The 25,189-nt window shown below is 38.1% G+C and overlaps 3 protein-coding genes across 12 annotated transcripts; 2 read left to right on the forward strand and 1 right to left on the reverse strand.

Annotated features, from left to right (window-relative positions):
- Positions 1 to 200: 200 nt before the first annotated feature.
- Positions 201 to 7,843, forward strand: LOC128018952 (40-kDa huntingtin-associated protein-like). 3 transcript variants are annotated; one of them, XM_052604859.1, is made up of 17 exons: positions 201 to 388; positions 563 to 842; positions 1,142 to 1,260; positions 2,278 to 2,382; positions 2,530 to 2,619; positions 3,868 to 3,953; positions 4,338 to 4,384; positions 4,727 to 4,799; positions 4,892 to 5,051; positions 5,442 to 5,510; positions 5,634 to 5,754; positions 5,869 to 5,961; positions 6,285 to 6,349; positions 6,497 to 6,578; positions 6,664 to 6,710; positions 7,312 to 7,367; positions 7,469 to 7,843. In XM_052604859.1, the coding sequence occupies exons 2-17, from the start codon at positions 749 to 751 to the stop codon at positions 7,548 to 7,550; spliced, it is 1,389 nt and encodes a 462-aa protein (XP_052460819.1). In that variant the 5' UTR covers positions 201 to 388; positions 563 to 748; the 3' UTR covers positions 7,551 to 7,843. The 3 variants fall into 3 exon arrangements, with proteins under 3 accessions (XP_052460819.1, XP_052460827.1, XP_052460837.1); XM_052604867.1 differs by having other exon boundaries at positions 563 to 2,382; positions 3,542 to 3,953; XM_052604877.1 differs by having other exon boundaries at positions 563 to 2,382; positions 3,840 to 3,953.
- LOC128018963 (epithelial membrane protein 2) lies at positions 7,697 to 11,631 on the reverse strand. Of its 3 annotated transcripts, none has more exons than XM_052604899.1 (5): positions 11,221 to 11,631; positions 9,880 to 9,998; positions 9,577 to 9,685; positions 9,143 to 9,283; positions 7,697 to 9,001 (listed from the first exon to the last, which is right to left on the reverse strand). In XM_052604899.1, the coding sequence occupies exons 2-5, from the start codon at positions 9,955 to 9,957 to the stop codon at positions 8,841 to 8,843; spliced, it is 489 nt and encodes a 162-aa protein (XP_052460859.1). In that variant the 5' UTR covers positions 9,958 to 9,998; positions 11,221 to 11,631; the 3' UTR covers positions 7,697 to 8,840. The 3 variants fall into 3 exon arrangements, with proteins under 3 accessions (XP_052460859.1, XP_052460867.1, XP_052460850.1); XM_052604907.1 differs by having other exon boundaries at positions 9,880 to 9,995; positions 10,916 to 11,631; XM_052604890.1 differs by having other exon boundaries at positions 10,916 to 11,630.
- A 264-nt stretch (positions 11,632 to 11,895) lies between these two features.
- Positions 11,896 to 24,594, forward strand: si:ch73-90k17.1 (adhesive plaque matrix protein). 6 transcript variants are annotated; one of them, XM_052604839.1, is made up of 7 exons: positions 11,898 to 12,361; positions 12,562 to 12,680; positions 12,987 to 13,137; positions 13,224 to 13,342; positions 13,443 to 14,782; positions 23,558 to 23,859; positions 24,244 to 24,594. In XM_052604839.1, exons 1-7 carry the CDS (start codon positions 12,061 to 12,063, stop codon positions 24,354 to 24,356), a joined length of 2,445 nt encoding a protein of 814 aa, XP_052460799.1. In that variant the 5' UTR covers positions 11,898 to 12,060; the 3' UTR covers positions 24,357 to 24,594. The 6 variants fall into 6 exon arrangements, with proteins under 6 accessions (XP_052460792.1, XP_052460806.1, XP_052460799.1 ...); XM_052604832.1 differs by lacking the exons at positions 23,558 to 23,859; positions 24,244 to 24,594 and adding an exon at positions 15,252 to 15,655 and having other exon boundaries at positions 11,896 to 12,361; positions 13,443 to 15,156; XM_052604846.1 differs by lacking the exons at positions 23,558 to 23,859; positions 24,244 to 24,594 and adding an exon at positions 15,252 to 15,655 and having other exon boundaries at positions 11,896 to 12,361; positions 13,443 to 15,146.
- Positions 24,595 to 25,189: the final 595 nt, after the last annotated feature.

Here is a 25,189-nt window from a genome sequence, read left to right on the forward strand (position 1 = left end):
AATAGCAATGGCGTTGTTAAATGAATTTGCACATGGTTTGTCTAAAAGCATATTAAAAACACCACAAAGACAAATAAACAACAGAAAACTGTCTTTCACCTCAATGGGGACTTTAAAGCAGCCCAATTTGGCAACACTGATTGCATGACATCCTGAGTAGATTGTACTTCTTCTGAGAGTCCAACACACACTCTTGGCTTAACATGCCATATTGTCTTGGCAGTTATTCATCATTTTGTTTCTGAACTTTGATGAAACAACAGAGAGAAAGAAAAGGTGGACAATTTTGTTTCAAATGAAAGGAAATGTAAATCTTGCTCCAGGATGTATGTAGCCAAGCCTGTCCTCTGTTGGATCATAATTCTTTGCTTTAGGCAGGAAACTCAAGGTATTGTTGATCTTTATTTATGTCATTACAGTGTGTGTTTTGTTTAATGTTTATTATTATATTCCTGGATTTCCCATCCACTCCCTCTTTCTGAATTAGAAACCACACATTATTAAAATACCAGGAGAGCACAGATGCTTCAATAACACCATGTTCTCTCCTCCATCCCTCCAGCCAAACCTACGATCTCTGAACCGAACCAGGGTGGCACTAGCAGGAGAAACTCTTAATTTCAAACTGTTAGTGTGTATCCCAGCAAACTACACCACTAACAAACTTAGATTGTACCATAATCAGAGCAGAAGGATAATTTGGAGTAGAGAACTTAAAAGTGTATTTTTTGAAACTACACAGTTGGAGATGGCACGTATCAAAATGCGCAATAGTTCCAGTTCTGGCAATTACTACTTTTATTATACAGATCAGAAGGTGCATTGGGTGGTTCAAGTGAGAGGTGAGTACACGGATCATTGATCCAGGGTTGGTCCTACATTCTATATGCTCCATAATTGAAATGCACTGCTGTGACTGAGAGATTAGCATATGAATGAATCTTGAAATTAACCGTTTACATTTCTGATTTTTTAAAATAAAGACATGAGTTTGGCCATGTGACTAGGCATGTTAGACTTAAAACTGACACTTTCAGCAAAAAAGAGCTGTAATGCAAAAACCGAGCCACAAACAAAGTTCCTTTTTTACGTTCTCTCTATTTCTTCTATTTTACTCTTACTCCAACTCTTTGTTTTCCAGATAAGGGTTATCAGCAGCAACTTGAGTTAGACAGTGCCATCTTCACAATGATGGCATTTTCAGGAACTCTGCTCATCTTCAGTGTTGCTGGGTCACTTTACATAGTAAAAAGCTACAAGGTAAAACTTGGCTGCACAGTGTGTCGTAGAAACATTAGAACATACTGCAATAATTCATTTTATTCTAATTTGTTGAATGTACGTTTATTTAATTTCAGATGCTCTCTTGTATACTTTAATGCATTAATTAGATGGTACTCATGCTGTAAAAGTTCAGTACATCTCAAAGGATTCAATCTAAGAATGGGGGGGGGGGGGGGTTGTACGCTGGACGTGTGAACATTGATTATAACATTACAATGGCACCTGTCAAGGGGTGGGATATACTGGGCAGCAAGTAAACAGTCTTTCATGTGTCAGAAGAAGAAAAAATGGGCGGGTGAAAATATCTGAATAACTTGGACAAGGACCAAATAGTGATAGCTGGATGACTGGTCAGAGCAGCTCCAAAACACAAAGTCTTGTTGCAGTGTTTAGTTTAGATCAGGTGGATGGCTGGGTACGAATGTATCATTTACCTGGGGAAGAGGTGGCAGTAGGATGAACTATGGGAAGAAGGCAGAACGGTGGAGGGATCTGACATTCATGTGGATGTTACTTTGATACTACCCGCCTGGCTGAAGATTGTTTCAGCAGAAATATGCTCCCTGGTGCACTGCATAAACTGTTTAAAAAAATGGTTTTGAGGAATGTGAAAAAAAAAAAAAAAAAAAAAAGTTGAAGATGTTGCCTTTGTCTCCAGATTCCCCAGATCTCAATCTGATTGAGCATCTGTGGGATGTGCAGCAAATCTAATCCATGGAGGCATCAACTTGCAACTTGCAGTGCTTAAAGCATCTGTTTCCAATGTCTAGATAGTACAGGCAACATTATGAGATTTTGTTGTGTCCATGTTTCGACGCGTCGGAGCTGCTTTGACAACACAAGGGGGACCGACATGATATAAGGCAGGTGTTTTTAATGTTATGGCTGATCAGTATTTATGGACTCATAACTAAACGGTAAATGCCAGTTCAGAAAATATGACATATGTGCTATTATGCAAGATGTATAAATAAAATAAAAATACATTTTTAGGAACACCATACTTGTAGAGATGACAAAAATGTCGCAGACCAGAGGCCAGGGTGGAGTGATGAAGTGATACTGGATGAAGATGCTGAATCTACACAACTCTACACAGTGAGATAACAGTCGATTTCTCTTTTGGATAATAGTCATTTGCTCTTTCTTTGTCTCTGTATTTGGCATTTGTTGGTACAAGGTTGTTCTACCAGTTTTAATAAGAATTTTAAATTAAGTGCATCATCCAATACTCCATTCCATCAGGCGCTACAATACAAATCAAGCTCCATTTATGATGCAGTGCATCTAGACGTGATGCATGAAGAAAACACAAAGAAAACATCTGATGAAAAGGTTTGTTTTATAAATGGTGTAATATTATGGCATGTATACTCTATAATGTAGACCTACATTAAAACAAAATTGTCATAAAAATTTAATGTATAGCTTTAAGGTATTGAATGTATAAACAGAGTTCATAACTCAAGCATGTGTTTACTGATATGGAAGCATATGGGTAGCATTATTCAATTTGGGATGTAATATGCAAAATGACAATGCAATATGTAAAATGGCAATGCATTTCTGTATTTACATTTACATTTTCCAATACTGTGAGTGTTAATGCAATTAAGAAAAATAGCATTTAAATGATCATTTTGCCACAGTTTTTGCTTTAACATGTTAGACATATCTAATCATTTCTGTAATACATTTTCATTTTCATTTTGCAACTTATAAAGCGTTAAAATTAATATTCATTTTACATATTAAAACTGGTGTAGTAAATGGCAAATGAAAATTATGTAATTTAATTTTCATTTTCATTTTGCACCAAACGTTGCACAAATGTATTGGAAAATGTAAATGTATATACAGAAATGCATTGCCATTTTACATATTGCATTGTCATTTTGCATATAACATCCCAAATTGAATAATGCTACCCATATGCTTCCATATACTGAAGATATAAGCATGCAGTTATGACACTTCATTTTTTGTTAAAACAAATAAAAAGGTAATACCTTTGAACTCAGACACACAATTAAACTAATACGTAAACTAAATAAGTAATCCTGAAGTTGTAAAGCATGTTGAGAAATTGCTACACATATGAGCAGTTGGTCATGATTGCTTTATTTCTAAATGTTAATAAATGATCTAACCCATGATTATCCTTGCTTGATGATGTATGGTTATAATAATAAAAATGAAACAATTGTAAGTCTTGTTTCAGAATGCCAACAGTTTCTATTGCTTCGTTCTCTTACAGAACCGCGAAGAACAAGAAGATGAAGTATTTGATTTGGTTTATGAAAACGTGAATGAATGAAGTAATGATTAAGTTAATTAATTTGATTCATGAATACTTGCTGGATTTTTTTTTTAATATAATTTAATATTTTATGGGCCAGTGTAAAATAAAATAAATGAAATATGAAAACAACTGAATTTTGTGTCGTTTTCCCCCAAATTCATCAAGCCTCTCACCAGTGGATTTTTTTTGTAAAAGCCCCGCCCTTACTCTATGTAAGCCAATCAAATAATCTTCAGATGTGTGTAACCAATAGGAACGCTCGTATCCTAACTTCCTGTCAGATTGCTCCTCCTCTTGGAAGTGTCAACATGGCAGCCGAGGGAGATTTTCTGACGCGCTACCGGGCGGTGTCAAATAAACTGAAAAAGTAAGAGCTTAAATAACAGTTTTATATTACTAATTAAAAAAAACGTTTTTGCAATGTTAACTTTGATAGATTGTTAATGTTGTCTACAATTCTGAGCATAACTAAAGAATGTCATGGTAGCTGTACACTACCCTCGCTAGCATGTTGCTAATTCAATTTGAAGAGCTAACTTTAACGTTACTAAATACAGTTCGCGTCAGTACGATCTATAATGGTCAAACTACAGAAGGTTTGTGCATTAACAGCTGAGGATGACATCTTGTAGATGTTTAATGTTATGCCATCGGCTCTATCCTAGAGGACGTTCGGTATGGATGTTCAGCATGTCAAATTAATCTCATTTAGTGGCGTTTTAACATTTTGTTCTCTTCCTTTAAATCACAGACGTTTTCTCCGGAAGCCTAATGTCGCTGAAGCAAGTGAACAGTTCGGTGAGTATTGTGTCAGAAGAGGGATGCCACTCTTTGTTTATCATTAGTCTTATTTAAGGGATGTCGTGTATTAATGGTTGGAGAGTTTGACTCCTAACCCTAAGGTTGTTGGTTCGAGTCTCGGGCAGGAAATACCACGACTGAGGTGTCCTAGAGCAAGGCATTGAACCCTAAATGGCTGCCCACTGCTCCGGGTGTGTGTTCACTGCTCTGTGTGTGTGCACTTTGGATGGGTTAAATGCAGGGCATGAATTCTGAGTATGGGTCACCATACTTGGCTGTATGTCACATCACTTTCACTTTTTCACTTTCACTTATTCATTATGTGATATCTTTCCTCAGGTCAGCTGGCCAAGGAGCTCAAACAGCAGGACTGTCCTCAGTATGCTGCCTTCTGTAATCTCGCCATGGCCCGGTAACACAGCTTATCTCGTTTCTTCATCCTCTTGTGTCTGATCTGAACAACATGTGGAAATGTTTTTTCTTCTTCTTCTTCTGTTGTCGTAGCTGTGAGCAGACCCTGTTCAACGCACCAGGAGAAGCCCTGGCTTTGACTGATGCAGCCAGACTCTTTCTGGCCTCAGAACAGGAAACCAGAGCACTGAGGGCTCCCGGCTTCGATGAGAACATGCAGGCAGCCATGAACTGCTATAGTTTTGCTATTAAGGTATTTATCGGGATCAAATTTATTACCAGATAATTAGCAGATGAGCATATATAACTACAGGTTGTTATTTTACAGAATGTTGGACTCAGACTTGCATGCGCTGCTTTAAATAGACTGAAGAGATACTTTTTATATATATATATATATATATATATATATATATATATATATATATATATACATATATATATATATATATATATATATATATATATATATATATATATATATATATATATATATATTTTTTTTTTTTTTTTTTTTACAAATTAATTGCTCCTGCTCCGTTTAGTCTGACATGGTTGTCTATGCAGATTTTGTGTTGTTTTTTGGTTGTTGTTGGTTTTTTTTGGACATTATGTTGCAGATATGTACTTGTATATTGTTTAGGTCTATATTGAGATGAATCAGCCTGTTATGGCGGCCAGTCTCTCACTGGAGCTTGGCAATGCTCTGAAGGTGAGACATAGATCATTGTAATACATGGGAGCGGCTTTCTGTTTATAAATAAATAAAAATCGCATATTAATTTTGTTCCACTGTGCTTAACCGTGTTGTTGTCCTGTTTGTATTTGTGTGTAGGAGATGAACAGACCCGGGGAGGCGATAGTTCACTTCCAGAGAGCCGCAGAACTCCAGATTCAGACTCCGATTGAGGCCCTGCAGTCACTGTGGGAAATGGCCTCCTGCAAAATACTGACCCGTGAGTTCAACGATAGCAGCATTTTCCTGCCAGAATGCAATGATTCATTTTGACATTGAGATTAAGTTGAAACTCTGCGGTCGTCAGGGCGGTGATGTGATGTTTGATTGATAGGTGATCATGATGGTGCTCTTGCTGTTCTCTCTGAAATGCAGCACATGAGCCAGGAAAGAGGACTACAGCTACCTGGGACAAATACCCCTGTCGGTATGAATATAATGAACTTTCACACCATAATACAATCAATCTTAGTTTTGAAAAACTAGCTGGGTGTGGACTGGTGGCCTCATTTTAGGGATTTTCTTTTATATAATTTTTTTAAATTTATAAAAAATAAATTTATATACCCTGCAATACCAAATTTATAAGCAGCAGTTATGTTTTGTGGCTGATTTTCATGCTTGTCTAGGATCTGTTTTGCAGTAGCAGAGTCATTTGTGTATTTGATATCTGCTAATAATAATTACACCATGAAAATTAAGCATATGCTGTTGGATTCATGCTTCCACTCTGTTTGTTTTATTTTCCAGGAGCATATATGGATATCATAGCAAAGTGCGAAATCTCCAGGGTTTTACTTCTTATGTTGCTTGAGGTAAATTATGTTTTTAAAATCTGTAAGGTTGACAAATAAGCTGTTCACATTTTGTACTGTATATTAAGAAACCAGACCAATAGCATTAGTGTGTTTGTTTACTATCCTCATATGACACTATATGTTTGTGTCTTTTTTTTTTTTAAGCCTCCCCCTCAAAAGCTGTTACCCGAGCACGCTCAAACACTAGAACGATATGCCTGGGAATCCTTCGACTCACACAGTCAGGGTAAGACTTCTGAGCAGAATTGTTTTTGAAATTGCACAGTGTTTTATTCGGTTGCTATTTTTTCTTCTTACCGTCTGTTCTTTAGTAAACTTCCTTCCAGAAAATGTGTTCCTCCTCCTGCAGTCGGTTGTGGTGAGTATTTAAAATCCAGTTTAAACCGGGAAATTATCTGATGAAAAGTTTTTAGAGTCTGAAATATTTAAAACAAAGCATTATTTTATAACACAATATAGAAATATATTTGACAAAATCTCAGAATCAACATATTAGAATGTTTAATGAAGGATTATGGGACACTGAAGACTGAAAGAATGGATGCTGAAAATTCAGCTTTGTCATCACAGTAATGAATTATGAAAATATATATTAAAATAGAAAATGGCTTTAAATTATACCACATTTCACAATATAAGCCTTTTTTTTTACTGCATTTTTGCTAAATAAATGCAGCCTTAGTGAGTATAATACACTAAAACATCATGCAGTCTTTACAACATTAAAATATTGAATTGTAATTTCAGCATTTTATATACATTTTTACATTGATAGTGTGATTTGCAGTGAAAATTTACAAAATTAGAAAATATCAAAATAGAACCATTTGCACTAGTGGTCTCTGACTTTAGACTGCACTGTTTGCTATAATGTGAAAAATGCTATAAACTGATTACTAGTAGTCAGAACTGTTATCTTGGATTAGGATGGCTAAATGGTTTGACTGGCCTGTTTACAGATGGCCTGTCAGGAAAAGGATACAGAATCTCTCAAGGCTCTCCAGACAGAATTATGGTGAGCTTTATGCATTTCTTGACTTACACTATGCATTTATATATATTAGACGGAAGCCTTTGGAATTCGATAAACAGCACCGTTCTCTTCTCTCACAACAGGCCTCTCCTTTCGGCAGAACAGAATCATCTCCTCCATTTAGTGGTTCAGGAACGAATTACACCCTCCGGTCAGGGCATATGATTTGGTAGCATACACCCCCACAAAACAGTTCTTATTGGAACATTCCTGAGCCAGTGCCTTGTGCATTTTGCATGAGGACTGTAGAAGGTCGCTGAACCTAGCAGAGCTGTACATACACCTATGAAAATGCCTAAAATAACAGAAGGTTTATTTGCTTTTGTAATAATGAATGTACATTTTATTCCCCATTTTCATATAACGGTAAGATATTGTATGAAAAAGGTAAATGATTATGTTGAAGCTGTTATGTTGAAAAGTTAAATATTGATGTAAATAATAAAATAACAAAAGTTTCTTATGGCAAGGTCTTTATATTCATATTGCAACCTAAAAATGCATCTAGAGCTGGCTTTAACTCTAACCAAACAAAGTAAGGGGCTTCTCCCTTGAGAGGATGGTGAATAATTACTCCCATCAAATTATGAATAGATATTTTCACTTTATAAATCCAAAGCATTCTAAAAATATTTTTGGAACCTTCTGTGGTCTAGAATCAGGACCTTACAGGGTGATCATCTGACCACACGAACAATCATTCATCATCATGCTAATTAAAAATGGCTGGCATAGCAACAGGGCCCATGATGTCATTATCAAGAAAGCATTTCTCCTCACAGAAACCGTAAGTAAATATGGCAGAGGGTCTGTACAGTGAAATTACAAAAGGATTGTGTATTCAGAAGTCTAGATGATCAAGTGGATGATCACAAATTTAAACAGCACCATAATGCACTGCAGTAACAAAGATTTGACATTTTTCTTGACCTAGAGACTATCCTGTGCTATTGCCATTTAAACACACACAGACACACAACTCCATTAAAAAAGAAAATATATAAAAAAATAAATAAATCCATGTTTAAGACAATGCTCTTTCTTAAAGTGCAAGTGATGTTTAAAACTACACTGTAACATTTGTGTATGTACTTCATATGTACAATTTATATTTCTCTTTATACATATTATAAATTTTACACGTCATTCTTGTATATACTGCATTCTCACCATCAAATTGTCTAACTGGCCTCAGTGCTTTGAGAAACTACCAAAGATGATCTAGCAAAACAATCTATTAAACAAAACTCTTCTTAAGAAACTTCTCCGGCAAATTTTCCTCAAATGCTGAATCAACAATTTCTCACTGACAGATTTTAAACTTTGCATGTTACTTTCGTTTTTACAATTCCAACCAACCCCTGTAATATTTGAGACAACTCATTGTTTTTCCAAGTTGTACACTTCAGACTGGGAAATAAAATTAAGTCTGTACATTAGAGCGAGGGCTAAAGTTTAATCCACTCTCTTGCGCAGAATGATGTACATAATTCCAGTGAAGAGGGTCAGCAGCCACCCGAACCAGGCCATGATGTAGGACCAGCCATACCAGCCATTCTTCTCACCTCTGTGAAAGTGATCGCTGTAGACTGACAGAGCCACCATAATGCAGAAACCTAGAGGTCCAAGAGAATTGTATAAAAGTACAACAAAAATGTATATCTGTATGACCTTTAGGACCTCAAAGGCAATGTTCCACAAGGATTGTTTCAATAACGTCCTAATTTATCCTCAGGTTTACTGAAGCAGGGACTTACAGGAGATGAGCTGCACGACCCCAGAGATGGTGAACCTCTTTCCTTTGCCCAGAGTGAAGAGCTGGAACATGAACACGCACAGAGAGAACACAGCAAACAGGCAGGACAGAACTGCAAATGCCTGAACCGCCTGGAGATAGTCTAGAAGGACGAATTACAGGGGCATCATGTGAATGTCCCAGACGCTTAAAAACAAAGGTTATTTACTGGCATGAAGAAAACTTAAACATCTATGGAAGTTCTTTAGATTATTAAAATGTTTTTCGGACTAAGTAAAAAAACGTCTCTTTTAAGAACTGATCAATGAAGGATTCTTTGAGAACCTCAGATGGTTCTTTTATTGAAGACCCCACATCATTGAAGAATCTTTATTTTGGCTCGACTAATGAAAACAGGCAGATGTCCCATAACGCATACTTTTAACATTGTCTTACCTTTCCGGTAAGAGGTTGGTATGTCCATGTACACCCAGACATTATCATTGTTCTCCATCACCCATCTGCCCCACAAGTCTGTATAAAGGTTCTCTGTGAACCACCATGCCTGGGAAAATTAAAAACCTACCATTAACTATAAACAAAACACAATATAGTAGAAAAACACATACTTCACAACACATACTTTTTACATCTTCTTCTGTTTCTGTGATACAAGTCGTGTATCTGCATGTATAATGAAAACATTAATTTTATTAAATATACACGTACATGCATAAAAGAGGAACAACATGAACTTACATCATCAATAGTTGCCCAAAATAGGAAGAAAATTGTAGTCAGATGAAGCAAACAGATTCCTGCCAGGGCCTTGAACATATTCAGAGGATGAGAGGGAAACAGGGTGGAACAATATCCTGCTGTAAGGGAAATATTATAAGACATGACATCTTGTGTTTAAGATATACTCTACATCAAAATGTCCCATGCAATTCAGCAGCCATCCAGTGATGACTTAATGACGATAGCCATGTTTTGAAGAAGAAAACAAAAGTTGACATATTCAAAATGTGCCAAGCAAAGCATTCAGGAAGAAAGAATAAGGGGGTAGTAAAGACCTTTTTACATGATTTAAAATGAATGCTTTTAATTCATACAGAAACCTACTTTTAACAGTGTGCTTGTGATACTGCAGCCATTTGTGTGTTTACTTAGACATAAACAGCAATTGTTTTATCACTTCTATAAAGTCACTTTACTTTTGGGATACTAGCTTTGTTTCTAACAATATCGGCTGTTAAACTACAATGTCATGTGAGAGGAGAAGTAGCCTGCTCTGATGCTCTTTCTCTAAGTCACAGATGCAGTAGGTGAACTGACATGAAGTTTAAAATACTGATGCATGCTGTTCATACAAACAACAAAAAGGTTTTAAGATAAAATATTGTGTTAAATCCCATTAAATTATAGAAATATTCCAACAGTTCGGATCATATCTTCAGCCAGTGCCTTGGTGTTTTATAATCATTGGTTTGCCCATTTAAAATAGCGCCTGGTGTGATCAACATCACATAAATACTCTGTTATTATCGGTTAATTCTAGCAAACCACATTAGACAAAAGCTAATGCGAAAACAGACAGAACGAATTCGTGTTACGTCATACGTTCAGATTCCGGTTTTCATTCAATTCTAAACATTCTACAGTTTAAAAATATATTTCCCTTTATTTCACATCGATTTTAAGACGCTTAATTGTATTAATAAATAACTTTACAACCTCACTGGCGTGATAATTGTAAAGCGATGGCATCATGGCACAGATAATAAAAGGTTACCTTGGATATTTTAAGCTCTCAGTTTTTTTTCGGAGCCTGTCTGATGTCCCACCATCCGAGGATATTCGTCCGTCGTCTCTCCCCCTCCCGCACTCTTTGCTGCATGGACCCCACCCATCCCACATCCATATTCATGCACGGGGTGTCTTAAGACTATCATCTTAATGTCAAATCAGCCACTAAAACATTTTACTTTTAAATACCGGCATGGCCAATGTTTAGAAGCCTCCTTAAACGTACTGTAAATTACTTTTACCGAGTGTTCAATAATTCTGTGCAAGAGTTTGCGACGTCCAATCTGTTACCTAAAGCTGTGATGTGCTGCTGCACAGCGATCTTTCCGCATGCTGCTGCAGCATCCTAACTCAGCTCTTCTAGAGATACACTGACCGCAGACTACACACTCCCCCGGAGTCGCACCGTTAACTGCAGGTATAAAAGTGGTTGCACGGGCCAAACGCAGCACATGGCTACCCAACAATAGGTCGATCTCAGAGCCAGTCAAATCCCATCTCTCCAATCAGGGCGAAGTAGCGCAGAGAGGCAGAAAACGGTGCGCAGATACTTTGCAGAGGTTGATGATGAGTCATCTAAAGTTGGTTTTGAGCGACACCTAATGCGGATCGAATGGATTGCTAGTCTTACAAGTTATTAGTTTTTTCTTTCTTTCGTCTAATTAGAGTGAGACTGATTACCTCTTGATAAACTGCTTAGGCTTTTAATGTTTATCTCAATACATTAAAGTTTTTGAGAGAAAACAGTAGTTTTTCATTGCCTATTTTTTCTGTGTAGGCCACGGATCTTTAAAAAGTATCTATAAGTTATTGATTATTGCAAAAAAATATTTATTAACTAAGCTATAATAAGTTTGTTTTAGCAACAGTTTAGTGATTATTTGCCTGCGGTTCGGTAGCCTATTAGAAAATTACTGACAATTAATTCCAGCTGTGGCTCGTGCCATTTAATAAATAAGTGCACATGCATGCATCGTTTCGCAACGTATGTTGCCGTATTTAATTATTATTTATTTTTTATACGTAGCCTATTTCGATTATGCATTCGTTCGTTAGCGCATAATTTAAGTTCAACAAAACACCAAAACTTATGAGACGTTATTAGCTGCAGTTAAATAGTCTTTATCCAACATGAATGCATGCGGCCATTTCCCAGTACTCTGTGTTTTATTGTTGGTTTTTCAGGATGTTTTCTGTAGCGAATTTGCCAATAGGAAATACGCTCTATCGATGTTTGATTTTCACGACGATATTTCAAGTGGTGATATCTTCAAGTCGTATTTTTGGCTAAACTCAAAACAGCGAAGAAGTGTGAAACCGGGAGATGGACAACTACAGACGCGAAAAACCAAACCGCGATTTGAATGCGGCGACCGGGTCTTAACACTTCTTCTGAAGCATGTCGATGTGACAAATATCAGATTTTATGGACGTAAGTGTAAACCAGATCTCCACAATGACCTGACATAATTCACATCAACCAGTAAATGCTTTTTTTGTGATGTCAGCGGATAATATTTAGTTGAGGCAGTTAGGCTCTTTTCCCCCTTTTCTGTAGCCATGACCTCTTAATCAGTGTAATGACTTTAGTCATATTTAAACTGCAGCTTTTGATCTTTTCTCTACCGATAGCACGAGGAGACCTGCTTCACTTGGACCATTTGGCAGCATTTTGTGGTGTTTCCATCAGAAATAAAAACACTGATGTTCACCTGCTGCTCAACTATGATTCCTGTTATATGAGACGAGAGGCAAGTTTGCACTTTATTTCAGTCTCAGTATTGCAGTTTTAAGTAGATCTATTAGCATTATTCCATGTTTTATTCTTGCTATAGGCAAATGAAAGGTCCACTTTTTTTTTTTTTTTTAACTTATGACCGCCTGGGACTTGAATATCCAAATACATTGGACATTCAGTTATGGAAGAAGCAAACATGTTTTCATGTGCCATGTTAGAACAAAAGTGTCCAGAAATGGGATTTATTGTAATTGCAACGGGGGCGTCAATGAGATGACCATTAAATCAATTATCTTTATACATTTGCTCAACATTCTAGCCAAACAAACATGTATTATCTCTGAGCTGGTATGGGGCAGATCTTGACCTGTCCTGTCCTGTAAGTGTTACCCCTCCTTCCATCACATGTAAGAACAATAATCTGGAGTTGACTGTTGGTGATGGAACAGCAGATGAACTGTCAGTTTCATGTACGTATTGAGTGATTGTGGGGTGAAGGTGTTTCTGTAAGGTCTCAATCTTGTGATCTTGCAGATATTTGCTAATGTTTTCGCAGTAAATGGAGAATGGGCACCTCTGCTTTATGTGGCAACTCGATGCTGGCACCAGAAACTGTCCAAGCAGGGAGGTCTCACCTTCTCAGTTGCATATACAAGCTGTGGTGTCACCGTCAGAGTAAGTACAGTGTTTGTTTTTTGTAACTGTTGGTGCAGTATTTCAACTATTGAAGATTTTTTTTAATTATTTCTGACATGTGGTTTAAATGTGACCTCAGGATGGTCGTTCTCATCTGAAATTGAAACTAAAAGACAAGGTGATCACACTGTCCTGTCCACATGAGCCAAGACCAGTGTTTCCGATCAAGGATTCAGGACTTTCTGTGACAAACCAACAACTGCCAAAAAGGGAACCCAATGTATACCAAAAGCAACCAATTGGATTTCCTACAAAAGCAATAGCTAGTCAGATAGTGGAGGAGCAAGCATTTTCTGTTAAGCAACCCACAGGAAATGCATCTAATACACCCTCTCGACCTCGAAGTCCTTTGCTGCCTAAAATACCGCCTTTACCTGGCTCTTTTAATCTAGCTGTAAACTTCCCATTTTCACTTCCCATACCAACACGGCCGGCTCCCCGAGACCATTTAGAAAGTAAACATGTGGCTCCTGCCCTGACTTATGCTCCGACCATTGATCCTACTGTCCCAAGCTCAGAGTTTAGCTCCAATATTCAAAATGGACAGTCCCATGTCCCTTTTGACCAGACACAACAGGAACTTGATGATCCAGTCACTAAGGCTCCTAAACCTGAATCCCACCACATGCATTATCCTCATTTTGAAAGGCCTGCTTCGACTCCTTCTCAAACAGAGTCTTCACCAGCTCTGCAATATCAACTTTCAAGAGTGCCTGTCCCAAGAGCTGCACAGTATCAGTCTTATGGGTCCGCTCAGAACTTACCTAAACCTAATCCACTTGAAGTAAATCCTGCTTTTGGCAATTTAGCACAGTATATTCCACCTGGTTATTTCCTATGCTCCGATGATGGTCAAAAACTGCCACTTCGCCCACAGATGTTTCGGCCTCCTGTTCCAAATCAGCCTTCGCAATATCAAAATCCTAGATATCAAAAGCCTGACACTACTCCACTTGAACCTGCTAATCCTGATAGACCTCCCATGAAAGGTTACTCTGAACATCAATTGACTAGTGATGTAGCTTCCAGCTCCCTTGATTCTGGTGCCCCACTTTACCAGCCAACTCAACATTTCCAGCCTCCTCTGTACCAGCGGTACTTCAACCAAAATGGTTATGGTCATCAAGGACCCACCAGACCCTTATCATCTACTTCTCAGCGTATTCCCATAAATCTGCAATCTCAAACAAGGCCATATCCTCCTTATCCTGCTTCTCAAGATTCAAGACCCTTCCAGCCACAATATTACCAAAAGCCTAGTCAACCTTATGGGTCAATCCAACAGCCTTGGTCATCCAGACACTTTCCTGTTAAAGTGGTGTCTCAAGACTCGAGACCATTTATGTCAGCCTCAAGCCAGAGACCAGAGTATCTGCAGTATCAGAGTGGTGGAGACCAATCTCCAAATCCATATCAGAGGTCTGTTATCCATAACCCTGGCACAGGAATCTCAAGTCACTCACAATACCAGCCCAGTCAGGTTTCCGAACTTTCATATCCACCATTGAGACCAGAGGTACTTTCAGGTGCTTTTTCCACAGAAAATACTGGATCTAGTTCTATAGGATTTTTACAGCCATGGTCCCAAGCTTCAATTCAAAGTCCACTTGTGTACCTTCCTTCGCTGGAAAAAACTGAGGCACAAGTTGCACAAGTTCCTTACAATCAGGATCCTTCATTTGGATACATGCAGAATCCTGAAATCCACCCAGAATGGCCAATCGAACAAAGTCAAGAGCCTCAGAGTGACACCCTGACGCCATATCCACAATTGAGACCAGAGGTACTTCCAGGTGACGTTTCCACAGAAAATACTGGAGCTAGTCCTATAGAATTTTTTCAGCCAAGGTTTAAAGCTTTAAGTGCACCTGCACACCTTTCCTTACAGGAAAAAAACTGAGGCAAAGGTTGAACGGCCAGGCAAACCAACACTCAGAATGACACCCTGCCACTGCAGCAGTTCTTCAGATGGGCAAGACTACTGAAGGAGGTTTATGTGCCCCCATACTTCAGGTCTACCTCAGAGAAATAAGAGTAATTGGCAAAAAAAAAAAAAAAAAAAATCTGGGTCATATTTCTGCATACCTGCTACTGCAACTTCATAATTAAAATATTTGCGGGGTTGACGTACAATGTTTGTTTGGCAGAGATGGTCTTAATTGAAAGGTCTCCGGTTGTCTTTTGTGAGGTTATTTAAACTTGTCTTCATGCTTTTGATAAAATGAGTTCAAAGTGAAAGTGACTTGATAAAACTGTTCTATTGATTTTAAAGCAATAAATATTTTGAAGTTCTGTTGTGCTTGACTAATCTATTAGACTTACAATACATAGACTAATCATTAAAAAAAGAATAGCTGTTAAGGAGTAATAAAAATCTCTAAAAAAAAAAATTCTGTATGTAACAATTTCTCTCACTTTTTGTGAATTTTTTTTAAGAAAAAGGTTAACGGTAATACAACTCAATTCTCCTATTTCTGTAAAACTTATATTTATGAAAAAACCCCAAAATGTATATCCTATTTTATTTAGACCCCTTCCATCCATACCCTTAAAACAAAAGTCCCCATGAAATCAGAACTGAAGTTTTGTTTTTAGTATGAATATGTTAGGCTTAAGGGGGCTCCCACTTAAAGCACTGAGGCTTTGTCCAGAGCCAAACAGTCCTAGTTTTGTTCAACTCCACTAGGGAGAACACTCTTTCTGCATCTACATTTGAGTGGGGAAGCTACAATACTTTAAGTGACAGCCCCTGGCCCCTATTTAACATACATGCTACGAGCAAGTTCTGCAACCCTACTGTATGTATGCCTACAGTATGTACACTGAGCACGACAATTCAGTTGGATTGTTTGGAGCCAAATGTATTTTTTATTTTTGATACATTTGAATTTTTGAAACAGGCTACATAAAACAATTCTGTTTGGATTAATAAAAAAAAAAAAAATCAGATTTACCAATTGTTTTATCTATAGCTTCTGGTTTGATTGTTAAAGCAGTTCGATAGTTTTTGACAGTATCAATAATAATTTAGCACAAATTTGACTAAATTCCCCAACATCAGCTCTCACAATATTTGATCACAGATAACTGATTTTGTCCATGAATCGTAAAATCAAAATGCTAAAAAAAACAAAATATTTTAATACATCTTGCTCTTCCAGCTTGCTTTCACTCCATGGCTGCATCCAAAAACTGAAAAATGCTGCCTTCGGAGGACGCATTCCAAGGTAGGAAGGCATCAAGGCACGTCCGAATTGAACGTTATCTTCAGTTCTTGTCTGCTGAGATACCTTCATCTGGCCGATTTTTGAAGGCAGCATAGATGTATCCTTTGCTGCCTTTGATATCCCACAATCCTTTGCATTCAATTCTGTGACAGTTAAGCCAAAAAATAAAGATGGTGTATGAAAGTTGCAGTTGGTGGTCAGTTTGTGTGTAATTGTACACGTTTGATCAATTTTTTCCCCACTTTTGATGTAATTTCTAGTGAGAAATTAATAGCAGTAATGAAATATCCACTTAGTTATCACCAAAGCTCTCTATATTTTGCTGTAGATCATTAAACCATTACTCTCCCTCAGAAGCCTGTCCGAAATCTGTCCGAAATCGAAAAGTTTCAAGAGGTGCCTTCATGCAAACACGCTGCCTGCAAAGTCATTGCCTGAAGAGCAGAAAAAGCTTTGCTCCACTGACCGCCAGTTTGCATTTTAGTATAATGTTGTAAAACGCAAATATTAAAAGGTAGAATTCAAAAACCTTATTGATTATGTGTATTTTCTATAGGCAAGCATATAAAAGGGTATAATGTATAAGATTGCTAAACATTGGTTTAGACTCCTTCTGGTCTTGTGTTTGTTGTGGGGTGGGGGGGGGATAGCATGTTTTATCATACTAGATACATTTGAAAGTTTTGTTATAATGCGTGTGGGGTCATCACTGATCTATTAAAGCACACAACATATTAAAGTGTCTTTGGTATTTGCATGTTTTCTACAAAACAAAACCAGAAATTGAGGAATTGTGGCGCCATTGGCAGGTGACACAATGGAAACGATCAGAGTCACTAGTTAAAAGTGCTTATTTCTCTGGATTGTAACATTCTTAGAAACATTTGGGATATCGTACACAAGTCAGCAAATACATAACACTGTAGGCTACTAGTGTTTTTTGGATATTTTCATTTAAAAAATCTTACATGTTGTGTCTTTAACTGCTGGCATGAAAGTGGTTGCACAGGCCAAACGAAGCACATGGCTAGTCAACAATACCCATCTCTCCAATCACGGTGAAGTTCCGCAGAGAGGCACAAAATAGACTTGTTTTAGATGTTCCTTGCCTCGCCTGAAATGTAGGCGAGAGTAGGTGGCTGCAGTAAGGGGTCAAAAAAGACCTCTGAAGTTGGACACTCCCTGAAGCTTGCTGTTTTGTGGCCTGCAAATGTAAGCAATGGAAAAGATCGCATTCTCATTTTTTATTTCTGACGAAGTGGATGTAATCGAAATACCACAGTTTTGTCATCATGTGCATCAATTCCTTTGTTCTGCTGAACACAAAGGGGGAAATTTTGAAGAATGTTTGCAAGCAAGCAGGTTTCTGCCACCATATCACGTCCATAGAATTTTCCAATACTATGCAAGTCAAACCTGTTTTGTAGCAAACATCCTTCAGAATTTCTTCCCTTGTTTTAAGTTTTATTAATTTCTTAAATAAAATAAATGCATGTCCTAATTCTTAACTTCACTAGGCATGTTTTGTTTTTGTTTAGTTCGCATGTAAATATGAATAAATAAATGGGTAATCGAATTCTTAGAATAAAGCGAAAATGTATCAGTTGACATTCTCAGCCAATGAGCATGAAGCTGTGTGGTCAGTCAGTCGTTTCCCATCATGCTTTTGAATAGCGCAGTCGGTGGAGAGTAACTGCGCTCGACTGCTCAATCTGACACTTAAAGGTGTTTCTCAATGTCAAGGAAGGATCCTCGGAAGCCAGTATTCGAGGATGCTACGTCATCGCCATCCATCGAAGGACTGTTCCAATGTCGAGGATCCTCGGAATTTCAACCAAGGACTGAGTCCTTCGTTCGAAGAGTATCCCATACACAGGAAAGGATGCATATGTGTATCCTTCGCGCTCTCAAATCACCCACAATCTTATGCGCGCAGCATTGCTATCTAACGTTAGTTAAAAAATTCAAAAATGTTGAACGTTAGCAGAGTCGGAGCGTTAACGGTTTTTATTTACGTTACCAACATTTTTTTTACAACTGTATAAATATAAGTAAAGTTTGACGTTTAAATGCCAGTAAAAATTACTACCTATTGATATTGTAAATTATACAAATACAAATGGTTAAATGAACCGGACCTGTCATTTAACAATTGGTTGCATCATCGGCATTTCTTTTATAAATAACTAGTTAAGTTGTCCAAAGTAATTTAATGATACCATTCACAGCGTTATTCAAACGGACCTTTTGCACTTGCAAGACTGTTCCATTTATGTGTTCTCCAATTGCGAAAGAGGAGACTCGCCTAGCCTCTGAAGGAAGTGACTTGGAAGTATCCTTGACATTGAGAAACGCCTTTGGTCGCGAGCGTTTTTTGGCACACGTCAGCATGACATCAGAGCAAGGTGGACGTAACTTGAGGCTTGTTCGACTTCATGCAGTTTTGCGCAAACCGATCGTTGGCTGACTTGAAGCAGTGCATGCCGGTTAGAAATTTTGTCTGACTTCATACAGTGCTCATGCCACGTGAATGTGACGTGTGCCATCAAAGTACCGTGAGAGCGATTCGAGAGTAGCCGGAGAACTCAGCCAGCGCAGCTTCTGAAGAGCGGCTGCACAGGTTCTGATGACGACACAACTGATCCACGATTGGCTAGATTCACTGATGACACCGATGACGTTCAGTTTCAGAAATTCTCATATGGACTTTTAAAACAGTTCAATACGTTTTTATTTCGTCTTCATCTTATAAATCATATTTATTAAATATTGTTTTACTGTATTTACTTTATTGTTAATATAAAGTTTGTGTATGTTTATTTTGCATGACTTTCTTTTTTATACAGACCTTTTACAGTATTCAGCAGCATAACCTATTCAAATGAGCATTTTTAATAACTAAAATGTTAATCTTAAAAACATACAATCTAATGTGGTCATAAATGTATGCTCCTATACAAATGATACATAATACATTATGTTCCTCCATTTGTTTGGTTTCTTCATATTGTCTAGTTTATTTTGCTGTGTTTATACTTCACCTGCATGTTGTTAGCAAACTGCTAACAACTTGCTGTAACTTCAACTTAACAACTTGACAACATTCTGTTCACTTTCAAATAGTTGGTCTAAATCACAATAAAAATCCAACAGAATTGTGCTTTTCTGTATATAAAAATCAGTGGTGTTATGTTCAAAATGTTAAAAAGAGCTCAGCAGGAGGGTACTGTAAATCTTGTTGCTGAAACAATCTTAAAAAAAAAACATACCCACCAGGGATTTTTTTATAGGTTACTTTTATCATTTTGAATTAGCAGAAACACCCATGTCATACTGCTAAAGTATATCCAATATGTTATCTCGTTTTGGAAGACACCTTCTGACACTTTTCTAACCGGCATGCATTTCGCTTTTGATCGGTTCTGCGCAGATTTGGCTAATCTCAAACCTAATGCGCATAATTTGCAGAGGTTGATGAGTAATCTAAAGTGGGTTTTGAGCAACACCTAATGCGGATTTAATGGATTTATATATTAATCGTTTTTTTGTTGTTCGTTAGAATGAGACAATAGTCTGATTACCTCTTGATTAACTAGTTGGTTAGACTTGTTTTCATGTTGACGCAACTGGACCCAAGACCAATAAATGAAAGTTTTTGAGACAAAATCCATCAAATGCGTTTTCCCTGTGTGCAGTGGCCTAGTTTGTTAGTGTTTTCATTCCTTATTTTTTTATTAGCCTATGAGTTATTGATTAGTGTAACTTGATTATTAATGATTGGTTTTGCTTCATAGCCCAAATCGTATTATTTTAACGGTGTCCTGTGTGTGTGTGTGTGTGTGTGTGTGCTTAAAGCTTGATCAGTTTCTAAATTAAAGATGATTTAACGGAACAAAGTTGTTCATTGACTACAATAATAGTGTTTTAACCATTTAGTGATTATTTGCGTGCGGTTCGGTAGCCTATTTGAAAATTATTGACAAGTACCTTCAGCTGTGACTCATGCCATTTAACAAGGAAGTTCACGGGCTTCGTTTCACTACATATGTTTCCGTGTTTAATGTTTTTTTTTATATACAAGTAGCGCCGTAGGCATTGGCTTGTGCGTACATAATTTAAGACGAACGAAACACCGAAAATTATGGTTATTAGCGGCGTTTAAATAGTCCAAAATGAATACATGCGGCTATTTCCCAGTACTTTGTGTTTTATCGTTGGTTTTTCAGGATATTTTCTGTAGCGAATTTGCCAATAGGAAATACGCTCTATCGATGTTTGATTTTCACGACGATATTTCAAGTGGTGATATCTTCAAGTCGTATTTTTGGCTAAACTCAAAACAGCGAAGAAGTGTGAAACCGGGAGATGGACAACTACAGACGCGAAAAACCAAACCGCGATTTGAATGCGGCGACCGGGTCTTAACACTTCTTCTGAAGCATGTCGATGTGACAAATATCAGATTTTATGGACGTAAGTGTAAACCAGATCTCCTCAATGACCTGACATAACTCACATCAACCAGTAGGATAAATGCTTTTTGTAATGTCAGTGGACAATTTATTTTGTAACCTATTTAGAATGTAGGCCACTTTTTTTTTTCTATAGCCATAACCGCTTAATCAGTTTAATGACTTTAGTCATATTTAAACTGCAGCTTTTGTTCTTTTCTCTACCGATAGCACGAGGAGACCTGCTTCACTTGAACCATTTGGCAGCATTTTGTGGCGTTTCCATCAGAAATACAAACACTGATATTCGCCTGCTGATCAACTATGATTCCTGTTATATGAGACGAGAGGCAAGTTTGCATTTTATTTGTCTGTGTTTTAAGCTCTATTAGCACTGTTTATTCTTGCCAGGCAAATTAAAGGTGCCTTTTTATTTGTATATATATATATATATATATATATATATATATATATATATATATATATATATATATATATAAATTATTTTTTTTTTTTCTAACAATGGCTATCATCTTGGACTCGAATATCAAGATAAACTGGACCTATTTAGTTATGGCAGAAGCAAACACGTTTTCATGTGCCATGTCAGAACAAAAGTGTCCAGAAATGGGATTTATTGTAGCCTAATCGCAACCCGTCAATACGATGACCTTTAAAACCGTTCTTTATTCTTTTTGCTCAAAACATTCTAGCCAACCAAACATGTATTATCTCTGAGCTGGTATGGGGCAGATCTTGACCTGTCCTGTCCTGTAAGTGTTACCCCTCCTTCCATCACATGTAAGAACAATAACATGGAGTTGACTGTTGGTGATGGAACAGCAGATGAACTGTCCGTTGCATGTACGTATTGCGTGATTGTGGGGTGAAGGTGTTTCTGTGAGGTCTCAAAATTGTAGTCTTGCAGATATTTGCTAATGTTTTAACAGTAAATGGAGAATGGGCACCTCTGCTTTATGTGGCTACTCAATGCTGGCACCGGAAGCTGTCTAAGGAGGGAGGTCTCGCCTTCTTGGTTGCATATACAAGCTGTGGTGTCACCATCAGAGTAAGTACAAGGTTTTTTTTTATTATTATTTTTTATTATTTTTTAAACCATTGGTGCAATATTTTAACCTGTTTAAATATTTCTGACATGTGGTTTAAATGTGACCTCAGGATGATCGTTCTCATCTGAAATTGAAACTAAAAGACAAGGTGATCACACTGTCCTGTCCACATGAGCCAAGACCAGTGTTTCCGATCAAGGATTCAGGACTTTCTGTGACAAACCAACAATTGCCACAAAGGGTACCCAACGTATACCAAAAGCAACCAATTGGATTTCCTACAAAAGCAATAGCCAGTCAGATAGTGGAGGAGCAAGCATTTTCTGTTGAGGAACCAGCAGGAAATGCAGCTAGAGCACCCTCTCGACACCGAAGTCCTTTGCTGCCTAAAATACCGCCTTTACCTGGCTCTTTTAATCTAGCTGTAAACTTCCCATTTTCACTTCCCATACCAACACGGCCGGCTCCCCGAGACCATTTAGAAAGTAAACATGTGGCTCCTGCCCTGACTTATGCTCCGACCATTGATCCTACTGTCCCAAGCTCAGAGTTTAGCTCCAATATTCAAAATGGACAGTCCCATGTCCCTTATGCCCAGGCGCAACAGGAACTTGATCCAGTCACTAAGGCTCCTAAACCTGAATCCCACCACATGCATTATCCTCATTTTGAAAGTTCTGCTTCAACTCATTCTCAAACAGGGTCTTCACCAGCTCTGCAATATCAACTTTCAAGAGCGCCTGTCCCTAGTGCTGCACCGTATCAGTCTTATGGGTCCGCTCAGAACTTTCCTAAACCTAATCCACTTGAAGTAAATCCTGCTTTTGCCAGTTTAGCACAGTATATTCCACCTGGTTATTTCCTATGCTCCGATGATGGTCAAAAACTGCCACTTCGCCCACAGATGTTTCGGCCTCCTGTTCCAAATCAGCCTTCGCAATATCAAAATCCTAGATATCAAAAGCCTGACACTACTCCACTTGAACCTGCTAATCCTGATAGACCTCCCATGAAAGGTTACTCTGAACATCAATTGACTAGTGATGTAGCTTCCAGCTCCCTTGATTCTGGTGCCCCACTTTACCAGCCAACTCAACATTTCCAGCCTCCTCTGTACCAGCGGTACTTCTACCAAAATGGTTATGGTCATCAAGGACCCACCAGACCCTTATCATCTACTTCTCAGCGTATTCCCATAAATCTGCAATCTCAAACAAGGCCATATCCTCCTTATCCTGCTTCTCAAGATTCAAGACCCTTCCAGCCACAATATTACCAAAAGCCTAGTCAACCTTATGGGTCAATCCAACAGCCTTGGTCAACCAGACACTTTCCTGTTAAAGTGGTGTCTCAAGACTCGAGACCATTTATGTCAGCCTCAAGCCAGAGACCAGAGTATCTGCAGTATCAGAGTGGTGGAGACCAATCTCCAAATCCATATCAGAGGTCTGTTATCCATAACCCTGGCACAGGAATCTCAAGTCACTCACAATACCAGCCCAATCAGTTTTCCAAACTTCTCTATCCGCCATTGAGACCAGAGGTACTTTCAGGTGCTGTTTCCACAGAAAATACTCAATCTAGTTCTAGAGGATTTTTGCAGCCACGGTCCCAAGCTTCAATTCAAAGTCCACTTGTGTACCTTCCTTCGCTGGAAAAAACTGAGGCACAAGTTGCACAAGTTCCTTACAATCAGGATCCTTCATTTGGGTACATGCAGAATCCTGATATCCACTCTGAAAGGCCAAGCGAACCAAGAAGTTTGAAGCCTCAGAATGACACCATTCCACCATTGAGACCAGAGGTACTTTCAGGTGACGTTTCCACAGAAAATACTGGGGCTAGTACTGTTGAATTTTTCCAGCCACGGTTTAAAGCTTTAAGTCCACCTGCACACCTTCCTTTACCAGACAAAACCGAGGCACAGGTTAAAAGGATAGGGGAACCAAGAAGTTGGAAGCCTCAGAATGACACCTTGCCACAATTGAGACCAGAGGTACTTTCAGGTGACGTTTCCACAGAAAACGCTGAGACTGGCCCTGTAGAATTTTTACAGCCACGGTTTAAAGCTTTAAGTCCACCTGCACACCTTCCTTTACCAGACAAAACCGAGGCACAGGTTGAAAGGCCAGGCGAACCAAGAAGTTGGAAGCCTCAGAATGACACCCTGCCACTGCACCAATTCTTCAGACGGGCAAGACTACCGAAGAAGGTTTATGTGCCCCCACACTTCAGGTCTGCCTGAAAGAAATGAGTGCAATTTGGCATAAGGCATTCACGCATTTCTGCAGCCCTCCAGCTGCTGATGCTCACAGTTAAAATGTTGCTGGGAATGACGTACTATGTTTGTTTGGAAGAGATGGTCTTAAATAACGGTATTTTGGGAGGTTGTTTAAACCTCAAGATTTTGATAAAATGAGTTCAGTGTGAAAGTGTCATGCTAAATCTGTTCTATTGATAATGCAATAAATATTTGGAAGATATTTTGTGCTTGTTGATGAATGAATTGGGCTTATGATACAGACTATTCCTGGGGGGGGGTTAACTATCTCTTAAGAGTAATGTACATCTCTAAATTCAGAATCTCTTAAAACAAAAGGTGCATGACTAAATTGCTTGTTCCATATGCTACACTGTAAAAAGGTGTTCCTGGAGGCACCTTTTGGGGTTCTTCACTTCGCCACATTGGCGGAACCGTCTGAAGAGCCTCTATGCACCGCTCTAAATGGGGTTGGTTCTCTGAGGAACTTTCAATGGTTCCTTGAGGAACCCTTTTATTATGATGGCCAGGAACCACCTGGGTTGCTTCAAGGCACCATTTCCCTAATTTCAGTTCTTTAATGCCCCCCCACCCCACTGGTTTATTTTGTCCTGCTATTGACCTTTTTAATGATTAAAAATAAAACAAATTCGTATAAAACAGTTTATTGATAAACCACAACAATATCCATCATCACAATACTGCACATCACAATCCCATTCATGGCAACATCAGTGTTAATACTGCTATAAACAACAAAAAAGCATTTACACCTTGGTAAAATTAGAAACAAATAAATGTGACTCAATCTTAGAACT

Source organism: Carassius gibelio, chromosome A1 (genome assembly GCF_023724105.1).
Source record: "Carassius gibelio isolate Cgi1373 ecotype wild population from Czech Republic chromosome A1, carGib1.2-hapl.c, whole genome shotgun sequence".
NCBI classification, from domain to species: Eukaryota; Metazoa; Chordata; class Actinopteri; order Cypriniformes; family Cyprinidae; genus Carassius; species Carassius gibelio.